The sequence below is a fragment of the Centropristis striata genome, chromosome 11 (genome assembly GCF_030273125.1).
Source record: "Centropristis striata isolate RG_2023a ecotype Rhode Island chromosome 11, C.striata_1.0, whole genome shotgun sequence".
Classification (NCBI taxonomy): domain Eukaryota; kingdom Metazoa; phylum Chordata; class Actinopteri; order Perciformes; family Serranidae; genus Centropristis; species Centropristis striata.
Window position 1 is genome coordinate 3,666,171 of NC_081527.1, and position 13,004 is coordinate 3,679,174.

At 41.0% G+C, this 13,004-nt stretch overlaps 1 protein-coding gene across 2 annotated transcripts; it reads left to right on the forward strand.

Moving 5' to 3' along the window:
• The first annotated feature begins 1,635 nt into the window (after positions 1-1,635).
• Positions 1,636-12,473, forward strand: LOC131980705 (uncharacterized). 2 transcript variants are annotated; one of them, XM_059344993.1, is made up of 4 exons: positions 1,636-2,168; positions 2,256-4,250; positions 4,338-10,704; positions 10,829-12,473. In XM_059344993.1, exons 1-2 carry the CDS (start codon positions 1,708-1,710, stop codon positions 2,722-2,724), a joined length of 930 nt encoding a protein of 309 aa, XP_059200976.1. In that variant the 5' UTR covers positions 1,636-1,707; the 3' UTR covers positions 2,725-4,250; positions 4,338-10,704; positions 10,829-12,473. The 2 variants fall into 2 exon arrangements, with proteins under 2 accessions (XP_059200976.1, XP_059200975.1); XM_059344992.1 differs by lacking the exons at positions 1,636-2,168; positions 2,256-4,250 and having other exon boundaries at positions 10,162-10,704.
• The last annotated feature ends 531 nt before the right edge of the window (positions 12,474-13,004 follow it).

Genomic DNA, 13,004 nt, shown 5'->3' on the forward strand with positions numbered 1-13,004 from the left:
CTATTGAGAGGCTAGAATAGATGATATCATAGCCAGAGTGTAGAGGGAGAGAAAATTTTGTCAAAAACACATTTGGAAACTGCGCTCAAGCGGCAGATACCACTCTACAGAAATAAGTTATTCATAGAAACGTAGGAAAATTAGCTTTCTCACTCACATTCGTCTCCTAAAGCTGTCAGAGTTATAGTTTGGGCGTAGGACCACAGATGATCCACCAACACGCACCCTCAGCCTCAAAGACCGCCATGTTAAAAAGGCGGGAACATTTCTGGAGGAAAGCAGAGGTACAAGTTTCTACTGATCGCTCTTCAAAAAACAATCTCTTCATTTTTCTTCACATTGTAGTGAAATTACTACCTCTTTTGAGTGAGGAAAATAATATCAAAGAGCACGTCGATGTTCCTTTTCGTTTTCTTTATTATCAGACATCAATACACTGCCTCGGTACAGCGGGAGAACAATTTGTCAGATTTTAAGGACTGCTAAAAAAAGGGTCCCATCTCCAATACAGTCCTTTGTTATCTGTCTCTTTTTCTGTGTCAGGGCGTATTTAACCTCTCTGCAAACCAGAATTGTGACGGCAAACAGCTCAATGCATGGTGCACGTGTACGTACACGTGTAAGCCTCTAGGTATACTTTTAAAAAGGATACAACTCATACTGTTTATATTATGCTCCCAAACACCTCCAATATCTGACATCATCTCAACATTATCAAGTCCTCTATACCTAGTTGTTACCTAACAAGGAGCCTCTGGCTTGATGCTGGCTTTTATGCACCCAGTCACAATGGCCTAAACTGAAGTCTTATGATTAAAAAGTAACATAAAATATGTTAGAACATAACACACATGTAGACGTTCAGGAAGAACTCAGGATGCTCAAAGTGAAGTCGGTTCACTGATAGGAACTACGGTTTGGCCAGTAATGCTTTCTGTTCGAGAGGCACTTTCAGCTGTTTTTCTCTTTTTCTCTCTCAATCAGTAGCGTCAAATGGCACAGGAGCAGCTTTGGATGATTACACACACACACACACACACACACACACACACACAAACCTGACTGTGATTTATTTAACTGTATTGTATTGTATAATTACATTGACTGTCAATAATACATTTCAAGCTTTTCAGCAGACGGCATCCTCACCACATTTTCTGGAGGAAATGCAGTTTATTTCTTACATCCGTTCACAATATTTCTAAGCAAACTGTCAATGGTATTTTTTTAGCAGACCATTTGTTCTCTCATATGAACACACATGTGGAAAGCTTGATCTGTCACATACCTAAGCAATGGCAGAGGTAATATACTGTAAACTACTTGGCAGTGTCAATACTGTATGGGTGAGAGTCATGGGCCAGAGTCAAACATACTAAACATTTCTGTAGAACCTTTCTAGTTTCTGTCTATTCTCTATCAGAACATGAATCTCTCAATCTTTATCTGTGCAGAAGGTTTTGTGTTTGTTTTTGTTTTTTGCAACTTTCAGTAAGTTGAGGCAAGATGAGTAACAGATCAAACATTAGTTCAAGAGACAGACACAGATTGTCCCATTTTGGAGAGATCAGCTAAATAATAATTAACTACAGGCTTGACGTCATGACTCCACTTTATTAATGATGTCCAGAGAGAGCCTGTCAGACCCTCACAGGAGCTGTTGTCTAGTTGAAGCTTCACAGAGATTACTCTCAGTTAATCATCAAGATGGGGAACCAGCAGTGTCCTGCTGAGGACGCAGCCCACCTGGCTTCTGTTGCTCGAGTCTTCTGTCCTTTCCCAGACTACAACCCAAGTCCTCTTTTTGTCAACATGGTGTCCATCAACTCTTCACTTCACCTGAGGAACCACTACAGGGCAGTGCAGTCCTCCCTGAGCCCCAAGCAGCTGGAGGACTTCACCCAGGGCCTGAGGACCACTTTTGGCCGGGAGGGGAAGGTCACTCTTGGTGGGGTGGGGGTAGTGGCCCTGTCCCTGGCTGTGCTGTTTGACACTCTGGCCAGACAGGTCAGGGGAGAGTGGGTGTCTGACTCTGGGCCCATTCCAGGTTTATTCCTTAAAAACATGAGAGGTTATTACCCACCACAGGTCCACACGGTCAGCGAGTACCTGAGGCTGGTACCCTACATTGCAAACAACCCCAGCAGGATGATAGAGGAGTCAGAGAGGTACGTACTGCAGTGTGTATTTGTGTACATGTGCTCTATGAAATACATTTATCACTATTGAATGTGTGTACTGTTTATCTCACCAAGGTACCTGAAGCAGTTAATAATCGATTGCCAACCTTTGGAGAAATTGGGAGAAAACAAAACGTTTCCAGTAAAAGACGACACCACAGAAGTCAATCGGGTACTGGGACACCATTTTGGAACAAGCTTAACAACTCACCTTCACCGCATCAAAAATGGTACGACTCTTGACTTCAATGGTGGAGGTCAACCAGATGATCTGATCTTTAATCTCAACTGTGAACCAGAGATAGCAGGCAAAGAATTTTTGGCTGAAGTGAAAAAATCTGACAGCCGCACCCAAGAAGCTTTCAAAAGCTGCATCAAAGACAGTGAGGATATAGAAAAGACTGTGCTGGAGCATGTTGCCAAGTTAGTATGGGTAGATGCCATCTTTATGCCTGCATTTGCAATGGTACATCAGGAATTGCTGATTGCTCAAAGAGAAGATTTTGATCTGAAGGCTGATGCACTCGGAAAATGGGTAGAATAGTTGAAAAAATGTAAAAAGTGATGATAGATCAAGCCTTTGATAACATAGACATTGTGCAGAGTAACCATGCAACATGTGACAAAGGAGTCAGAGTGATGAGTTGTAAAGGTTTGACATCTGATATATTGTTGTTCTGTTTGTTTCTGTCTTGGTGTCACTTGGAATAATCAGTGATTGTAAAACTTTGGAAGTACTGTATACACTGTATGCCCTGCAGAATTTAACAATGTTTCAATAAATATACATTTGACGTCATGACCATCTATTCTGTGTTCAGAAAGTGAAAAATGACGGATGTGACAAAAGAGTCAATAATATTGTTAGTCTATATTTTGGTTTCACAACAGTTAGTTTTAACGAGTTCAAATGACCATATTTAGTTTAAATTCATCTGAATGCAAATCTTGCAGGTTAACTACATATAATTGATATTCCATTTATTCACAAGGCCTCTCTGCTTTGTACTTCACTGATTTGCTTGTTCTTGTTTCCCGAACACTAGTTCAGAGCTCAGCTGTGATTTTCATTGTGACATTCACATTTTAACTTCTAATATCTCCATTACCATTAATGTGACAATCTCCAACAGTATGCTACTAAAATCTCATGAGAACACCGATTGACTGTTTAGCAATGCTGTCAGCATGGTGGTGATCCGGCTCTCATAGAATTTTTAGGCTGGGTGACGGACAGTTTTCCCCCTCATTGACCACACCCCTTAACTATGACAAAACACTGACAATATATATGTGTATTCTGGTAATCTCTCATTCTTTTTCAGTGCGGGAAGTTTTGTGATTGTTTGTTTTTTTCCAACTTTCAACCAGTTAGTGTTTCAAGTACATGTCAATGTGCTTTGGCGAGATGAGTAACAGATCAAACATTAGTTCAAGAGACAGACACAAACTGTCCCATTTTGGAGACATCAGCTAAATAATAATTAACTACAGGCTTGACGTCATGACTCCACTTTGTCAGTGATGTCCAGAGAGAGTCTGTCAGACCCTCACAGGAGCTGTTGTCTAGTTGAAGCTTCACAGAGATTACTCTCAGTTAATCATCAAGATGGGGAACCAGCAGTGTCCTGCTGAGGACGCAGCCCACCTGGCTTCTGTTGCTCGAGTCTTCTGTCCTTTCCCAGACTACAACCCAAGTCCTGTTTTTCTCAACATGGTGTCCATCAACTCTTTACTTCACCTGAGGAACCACTACAGGGCAGTGCAGTCCTCCCTGAGCCCCAAGCAGCTGGAGGACTTCACCCAGGGCCTGAGGACCACTTTTGGCCGGGAGGGGAAGGTCACTCTTGGTGGGGTGGGGGTAGTGGCCCTGTCCCTGGCTGTGCTGTTTGACACTCTGGCCAGACAGGTCAGGGGAGAGTGGGTGTCTGACTCTGGGCCCATTCCAGGTTTATTTCTTAAAAACATGAGAGGTTATTACCCACCACAGGTCCACACGGTCAGCGAGTACCTGAGGCTGGTACCCTACATTGCAAACAACCCCAGCAGGATGATAGAGGAGTCAGAGAGGTACGTACTGCAGTGTGTATTTGTGTACATGTGCTCTATGAAATACATTTATCACTATTGAATGTGTGTACTGTTTATCTCACCAAGGTACCTGAAGCAGTTAATAATCGATGGCCGACCTTTGGAGAAATTGGGAGCAAACAAAACGTTTCCAGTAAAAGATGATACCACACGACTCAATCAGGTACTGGGACTCTTTTTTGGTTCAAGAATAACAGCTCACCTTCACCACATCAAAAATGGTACGACTCTTGACATCAGTGAGATAAGAAAACCAGATGATCTGATCTTTAATCTCAACTGTGAACCAGAGATAGCAAGCAAAGAATTTTTGGCTGAAGTGAAAAAATCTGACAGCCGCACCCAAGAAGCTTTCAAAAGCTGCATCAAAGACAGTGAGGATATAGAAAAGACTTTGCTGCAGCATGTTGCCAAGTTAGTATGGATGGATGCCAAATTTATGCCTCTATTTGCAATGGTAGATCCGGAATTGCTGATTGCTCAAAGAGAAGATTTTGATCTGAAGGCTAATGCACTCGGAAAATGGGTAGAATAGTTTAAAAAGTGTAAAAAGTGATGATAGATCAAGCCTTTGATAACATAGACATCTTGCAGAGTAAACATGCAACATGTGACAAAGGAGTCAGAGTGATGAGTTATAAAGGTTTGACATCTGATGTAGTGTTGTTCTGTTTGTTTCTGTCTTGGTGTCACTTGGAATAATCAGTGATTGTAAAACTTTGGAAGTACTGTATACACTGTATGCCCTGCAGTATTTAACAATGTTTCAATAAATATACATTTGACGTCATGACCATCTATTCTGTGTTCAGAAAGTGAAAAATGACGGATATGACAAAAGAGTCAATAACATTGTTAGTCTATATTTTGGTTTCACAACAGTTAGTTTTAACATGTTCAAATGACCATATATGGTTTAAATTCATCTGAATGCAAACCTTGCAGGTTAACTACATATAATTGATATTCCATTTATTCACAAGGCCTCTCTGCTTTGTACTTCACTGATTTGCTTGTTCTTGTTTCCTGAACACTAGTTCAGAGCTCAGCTGTGATTTTCATTGTGACATTCACATTTTAACTTCTAATATCTCCATTACCATTAATGTGACAATCTCCAACAGTATGCTACTAAAATCTCATGAGAACACCGATTGACTGTTTAGCAATGCTGTCAGCATGGTGGTGATCCGGCTCTCATAGAATTTTTAGGCTGGGTGACGGACAGTTTTCCCCCTCATTGACCACACCCCTTAACTATGACAAAACACTGACAATATATATGTGTATTCTGGTAATCTCTCATTCTTTTTCAGTGCGGGAAGTTTTGTGATTGTTTGTTTTTTTCCAACTTTCAACCAGTTAGTGTTTCAAGTACATGTCAATGTGCTTTGGCGAGATGAGTAACAGATCAAACATTACTTCAAGAGACAGACACAAACTGTCCCATTTTGGAGACATCAGCTAAATAATAATTAACTACAGGCTTGACGTCATGACTCCACTTTGTCAATGATGTCCAGAGAGAGTCTGTCAGACCCTCACAGGAGCTGTTGTCTAGTTGAAACTTCACAGACATTACTCTCAGTTAATCATCAAAATGGGGAACATGCAGTGTCCAGCTGCCCACCTGGCTTCTGTTGCTCGAGACATCTGTCCTTTCCAAGACTACAACCCAAGTCCTCTTTTTGTCAACATGGTGTCCATCAACTCTTCACTTCACCTGAGGAACCACTACAGGGCAGTGCAGTCCTCCCTGACCCCCGAGCAGCTGGAGGACTTCACCCAGGGCCTGAGGACCACTTTTGGCCGGGAGGGGAAGGTCACTCTTGGTGGGGTGGGGGTAGTGGCCCTGTCCCTGGCTGTGCTGTTTGACACTCTGGCCAGACAGGTCAGGGGAGAGTGGGTGTCTGACTCTGGGCCCATTCCAGGTTTATTCCTTGAAAACATGAGAGGTTATTACCCACCACAGGTCCACACGGTCAGCGAGTACCTGAGGCTGGTACCCTACATTGCAAACAACCCCAGCAGGATGAAAAAGGAATTAAGGAGGTAGATACTGCAGTGTGTGTTTGTGTACATGTGCCCTGTGAAATACATTTGTCACTATTGAATGTGTGTACTGTTTATCTCACCAAGGTACCTGAAGCAGTTAATAATCGATGGCCGACCTTTGGAGAAATTGGGAGAAAACAAAACTTTTCTGATAGAGGACGACATCACATTAGTCAATCAGGTACTGGGATACTATTTTGGAAAAAGCTTGAAAATTCACCTTCCCCGCATCAAAAATGGTACGACTCTTGACATCAGTGAGATAAGACAACAAGGTGATCTGATCTTTAATTTCAACTGCGATCCAGAGATAGCAGGCAAAGAATTTTTGGCTTAAGTGCAAAAATCTGACAACCATACCCAAGAAGCTTTCAAAAGCTGCATCAAAGACAGTGAGGATATAGAAAAGACTGTGCTGCAGGATGTTGCCAAGTTAGTATGGATGGATGCCATCTTTAGGCCATATGCAGTGGTATTTCATGATTCGCTAATTGCTCAAAGAGAAGATTTTGATCTGAAGGCTGATGCACTCTGAAAATGGTTAGAATAGTTTAAAAAATATAGAGATGATGATGGATCAAGCTCTTAATAACATAGACATCATGCAGAGTAACCATGCAACATGGGATCAGTTATAAAGGTTTGACAACTGATGTATTTTTTTTATTTTATTTTTAAATATTTGTTTAATCTTTGTTCAACCCTTTGGGACCATTTCATATTTTGTTCCTCTCTGTTAAATTTCATGAATTTATACTCTGTGACTAACAGTGTCGTAACTCAAACTACTGCTTCCTATCTGGGTGTCACTTGCAATAAACATTGACTGTAATAATAAATATACATTTGATGTCATGACCTTCTATTCTGTGTAAAGATTAGTAGAAAATGAAAAGAGAAAAGGACAGATGTCAGAAGTAAAATATTACCCCGTAGCTTAACTACATAAAATTGATATTTCATTCATTCACAATGCCTCTCCACTTTGTACTTCACTATATGTTTGATGTCACTTCTGCAAAACCTCACCTCAGTTTGTTTGCAAATTGGTATATAATGTTACATAATGTATTTAAGGCCCCACCATTACGCAAATTATATTACGATGCAAACACACCCATACAATTTGAAGCTGAATGCAATTTGTCTCCTTACACAGAGTATAGATGTGCTAGAGTTAAAGTGTTGCTTGTGAACTGAATAATTCCTAATCAGATGCATACTTGGGCTGGGCTTGTGCTTTTTTTCTGCCTCGGCTTATTTAACCGCAAACATACGTGTTTCTTCAGAGATAAGAGAGACGCAAATTGCGTCTCTCTCTTGCCCTTTGTGTGCACTATTGCGTCACGCAATAGTGCACACAAAGAGCAACATTTAAATCTCCAGAGTAAAGCCTGATTTCCACCGGGCGTGTTACAGCTGCGCCGCAGTCGCCGTTGCTGATCGCTGCAAATCTAATCACTGAGAGCATTTCCACTGGGCGCGCCGCGGAACGTTTCAGCAACGTCTCAGCCACGGCTTGCCGCTCTGCTGCGCGATCATTCCGTAGCATTTCTATTTTCTCCGCGAGACGCTGTTAAACCTCATAAATCTCAACAGAGCAGATCGCACCAGACAGGAAGTCTGACTCAGAATCAACATAATACCCTTCCGCCCCCTTTCAAAATAAAACACAATACGTAGTTCATGCAGCCTAAAACTTATTCACATCAACATTATGTAATGGCCAGGGCACCAGATCAGCAATCAGTCCATCAAACAGAGGGTCGTAGACACGGACTACAAGAGACTGATTGTTGAAGTGGAACAGCATACAATCATTTATGACATAACATATTGTTTTTATAAGGATAGATGGTCAGATCAACAGATCTTCCACGTCGGAGAGGCAAAGTAAGCTGTTGGTTGTTGTTGTTTACTTTATACACAGTTTATTACAGGATCTCACGGTCTCCCGTAGGTTCAGGATTATCACGTGTTCTCGCTATCTCGCATGTAAACTGCTGGCTCGCTACTCTGCCGTTCCGCGGCTGTTCCGCACCCGGTGGAAATCCCCAGTAAGACCAGCCGATCGGAAAATAAATAATATTAATTAATGTACTGTGTTCATCTACACATCCAAAAGAAAACACACACACAGTCCAATTTCATACAGTGAGTGTATGTGAGTGCATCAGCCAGGGCTGGACTTTCCACCTGGCATACCGGCAAATACCCGGCTGGCCGGCAGGTCTTTTGGGCTGAATGATTTAAAAACAAAACAAAAAAAACTTAATTTTTCATTTCTTTTTTGTGTGATGATCCCCTCCCCCTCTGGGTGTTGTGCCATTCTGGATTTCTCTTCCTGTGTAGGAGGAGCCACAGGACATGCCACTCCAGTCTGCAGAGGCTGGAGGAGCACACCTGACTCCACTCTCAATTACTGAGGTTACATAGAGGAGCTGAGGCCTCAGTTCTCGCTCTCTCTTCTCCTCCACAGCCTCCACCTTGGTTTGTTGAGTTGGTCTGGTTATGTTGGTTTTGTTTGGTTGGTTGGTTGCTTTGGCTTATACACCTGCATTTCATCACGTCGCATGCATGCACACACCTCACCACTGATTTACTGACTCACATAATTAAGTTTCTTTGTGTTGCTTTTGGTAAATAAAATAAACATTACTTTATTATAACTTCAAAACATGTGTGGTCTCCTTGTTTGTCATGATCTATGAGCTGGTTCATGACATTTGGTTGACTGATTGCTCAATGGCCAATAAAACAGGTTGAACAGGGCTGAAGGCCAAGGCCCCCTCCTCCTTGGCCCCTTCTGCTGTCAATCGGCCCGTCAGGTCTTTTTGGCCGAACAACCTTGTTTTTGGTAGACTTATTGGCCAATGGTCAATTAAAAAAACAGGTAGAGGGAGGGCCAAGAGCCCTCCTCCTTGGGCCCATTGAACAGCCAAAAATTAAAAACATAGAAGTCCTGGAGAAATTAAGAGAAAAACAAACAACAAGCCCTTCAGGCAGATGCTGCCAAATGTGTTAAACTAACTGAAATGTTTACTGCTACAGCAGCTGGGTCTTAGTTGGTACCAGCAGGTGATAATTGAGGTGGCCTTTAGGGAATTAGGCGAGAGGTCAACATGTTTAAAATGGCAACCTTTATGTTAAGCTATGAGGACGTTTTGATCTCCTGCCTCTGGTAAGTGCTCCTGTGGACTGTATTATGATATGATTTGAGGGAATTGGTTCCTATCTCTGTTGGGAAGAGTTATTGACTACAACAAGGTTCTGCATACAAATGCTGGACTTTTGCTGTTTATCCGCAAACACTGGTCAGACAGTGAAGTTAATAAAAGTGATCCTGATCAAAAGGCAAAAACTGATCGATTTCAAGCAAGAAAGCATGACTAACTTTAACTTGATTGGACATCTTTGGAAAAGAGATATGTGTCAATTCCTTCTTCTGGACTATTAGTCTTTGTTCTGTTTTTGGTTGTGAAATGTTTGCGAGCAGACAGTCACTTCTACTTGTCCTTTCCAAGCCCAACGAACAAGAAAAGGGTATTAATCCTGTGGGTCACAGGACTTTTGTGGGATTCCTCTGGGGTGACAGTCAGTTTTATTATTCTTCACGACACTGGGATGGTAAAGAAAAAGCAACTTTTAGACAGTTAGTCACTGTGTCAATGCACATGTCCTTGTGCTTTGGCAAGATTGACTCACAGATCAAACATAACAGATCAACATAGTGTAAGAGAGAGACACAGGCTGTCCCATACTGGCAAGGACAGCTAATTAATGATTAATGAGAGACTTGATGTCATGATTCCACTCTGACTCTATAAATAATGTCCAGAGACAGCTTGTCATATACACACAGCTACTGGTGTTAGTTAAATCTGTTTTAACAGTGTTGTTGTCAGTTAATCATCAAGATGGGGAACCTGCAGTGTCCTGCTGAGGACGCAGCCCACCTGGCTTCTGTTGCTCGAGTCTTCTGTCCTTTCCCAGACTACAACCCAAGTCCTCTTTTTGTCAACATGGTGTCCATCAACTCTTCACTTCACCTGAGGAACCACTACAGGGCAGTGCAGTCCTCCCTGAGCCCCAAGCAGCTGGAGGACTTCACCCAGGGCCTGAGGACCACTTTTGGCCGGGAGGGGAAGGTCACTCTTGGTGGGGTGGGGGTAGTGGCCCTGTCCCTGGCTGTGCTGTTTGACACTCTGGCCAGACAGGTCAGGGGAGAGTGGGTGTCTGACTCTGGGCCCATTCCAGGTTTATTTCTTAAAAACATGAGAGGTTATTACCCACCACAGGTCCACACGGTCAGCGAGTACCTGAGGCTGGTACCCTACATTGCAAACAACCCCAGCAGGATGATAGAGGAGTCAGAGAGGTACGTACTGCAGTGTGTATCTGTTACATACATAGACATGGGCTCTAAAACATCTGTTTGTCACTATTGGATGTGTGTACTCTCTCAGTTTGTATGATTTTATTGTCTGTTTTTCTCAACCAAGGTACCTGAAGCAGTTAATAATTGATGGCCATTCTTTGGACAAATTGGGAGAAAACAAAATGTTTCTGATGAAGGACGACATCACAGTAGTCAATGACGTACTGGCTCAATTCTTTGCACACAGTTTGAAGTTTCACCTTTACCGCATCAAAAACATTACAGCTGGTGAGTTTGATCTTCGTGAAAGACACCCACCAACTGATATGGTCTTTCGTCTCAACTGTGACCCAGAGACAGTCTACAAAGAACTTTTGGCTGGAGTGCAAAAATCTGACAACCGCACCCAAGAAGCATTTAAAACCTGCAACCCAGGCAATGGATATGAACCAAAGAGATTTCAGGTCTTACTAAACAGGCTAATATGGGAAAATGCCATCTTCATCCCTGCGTATGCAATTGGAGATGCAAGTGCAAATATTGCCAAAAGAGAAGATTTTGATTTGCAGGCTGATGCACTTGGAAAATGGAAATAAGAAGTTTACTTTCAGATTGTCCAAATACAGCTGAAAAGGAATGTACTTATAGTCCATATTAGAAGTACAGGGATCAAAGTCAAGATCAGATACAAAAGGTAGAAGATGAAACAATTTGAATACTTAAAGTCAGATTAGGCATTGATCAAATGTGCATAGACATCATGCAGGGATAACCAGCTAACATGCAACAATGTCATCAGAATGTGATCACTCATGTACTTTACACACTGTCCAATTGAGTTTTCTTTATTTCACTCAGTGCTTGATTGTTTCTTTGACCCTTTGAGAATGTTTCGTGTTTTGAACTTTACACCCTCCTTCAATTCCCTTATAAAAGGTGAATAAAAACTATCCATCCATCCATTCTCGTCGCTTGTCCGGGCCGCGTCGTGGGGGCAGCAGGCTAAGCAGGGCATTCCAGCTCAAAAAAAAAAAAAAAAAACTAATTGTATTACATTTTGAATTCAGATTTGAACATTTTAAGTTTCAGTTTGAAGATGAAATATTTTTCTTTGCTCAGTTTGCAACTAAATCTATTTAACAAAGGATGATCAAATGAATGTATTCTGTTTTATTGAGGTTCAAGACAACGTCACAATTTTTTTGGGAATCTGGGTTGTTCATTTGTTTTTTTAATGTAAGATTTTGGAAATAACAAGTGTGGTTCATGTATTTGATCTTTGTAAGTATTCTATATGCTGTATGCCCTGCAGTATTATTAATGTGATAATAAAATGTGTTTACAAATTACTCTTTTCTCTATAAACAGATTCTGTATCTGTATTCAGAATCTGAAGGCAACAGAACAAAGAAGTGCTGTGGTATCCAGCTGTGGTTTGAGTAGTTTTGACTTTGGTTGCAACTGTCCATGTGGAGAGCAAATCAGGTGGAATGGACTCTTTCTTTTACCTCTTGCTTATTTGACCTTACTTACTGAGTGTGAAACAATTCAGTCAGTTTGTTTGGCCGGCCCTTTGAGACCATTTTGTGTCCTAACTTTTCTTCCTCTGTCCAATGTCATGAATAATAATAGTAACAGTGTTGTGTGATGAAATAAGTGGTTCTAAAATTCAAGAAATAGTGTAAGTTCTGTATGTGATATGTGTCTGTATACTCTCTGTATGTCCTGCAGCATTTTCACTATGTCAGTAAATTCATTTTTTAAATTTTTTTTTTATGAATTCTTCTTTTCGAACTGAAAAAAAAAGAAACAACAACATAAACTACAACAGCGTAGACTAGATGCATATACATATACATACTCACATAGGCACCATTAAACAGATGTACATAAACATATAGACATTTACACACATACAGTATATATAGCCCTATACATACACATGCATCTGCCCCGTCTAAGTAATAAGTTAGATATAAGAACCAGTTAACTTAATATTCAATAAGCATATCCTTATATAATTTTAGTCCGGAAAAAAAAGATAGTAGGCTGAAGGAAAAAATACTTATCTAGGCCTCTCACCTGGTATTCAACACTTCAAATAAGACATTTTTTCTCTATATATAGCCACTTAATGGCAAATAAATATTATTATCTTTATTTATTTATTTATTTATTTATTTATTTATTTATTTATTTTCTTATCAGTCAACCATAGTACATCAAACAAATTGGATCTGAGAATTGCTATTACTCCTGCAAAGAAAACAAACAAACAAACAAACAACAACAACAAAACA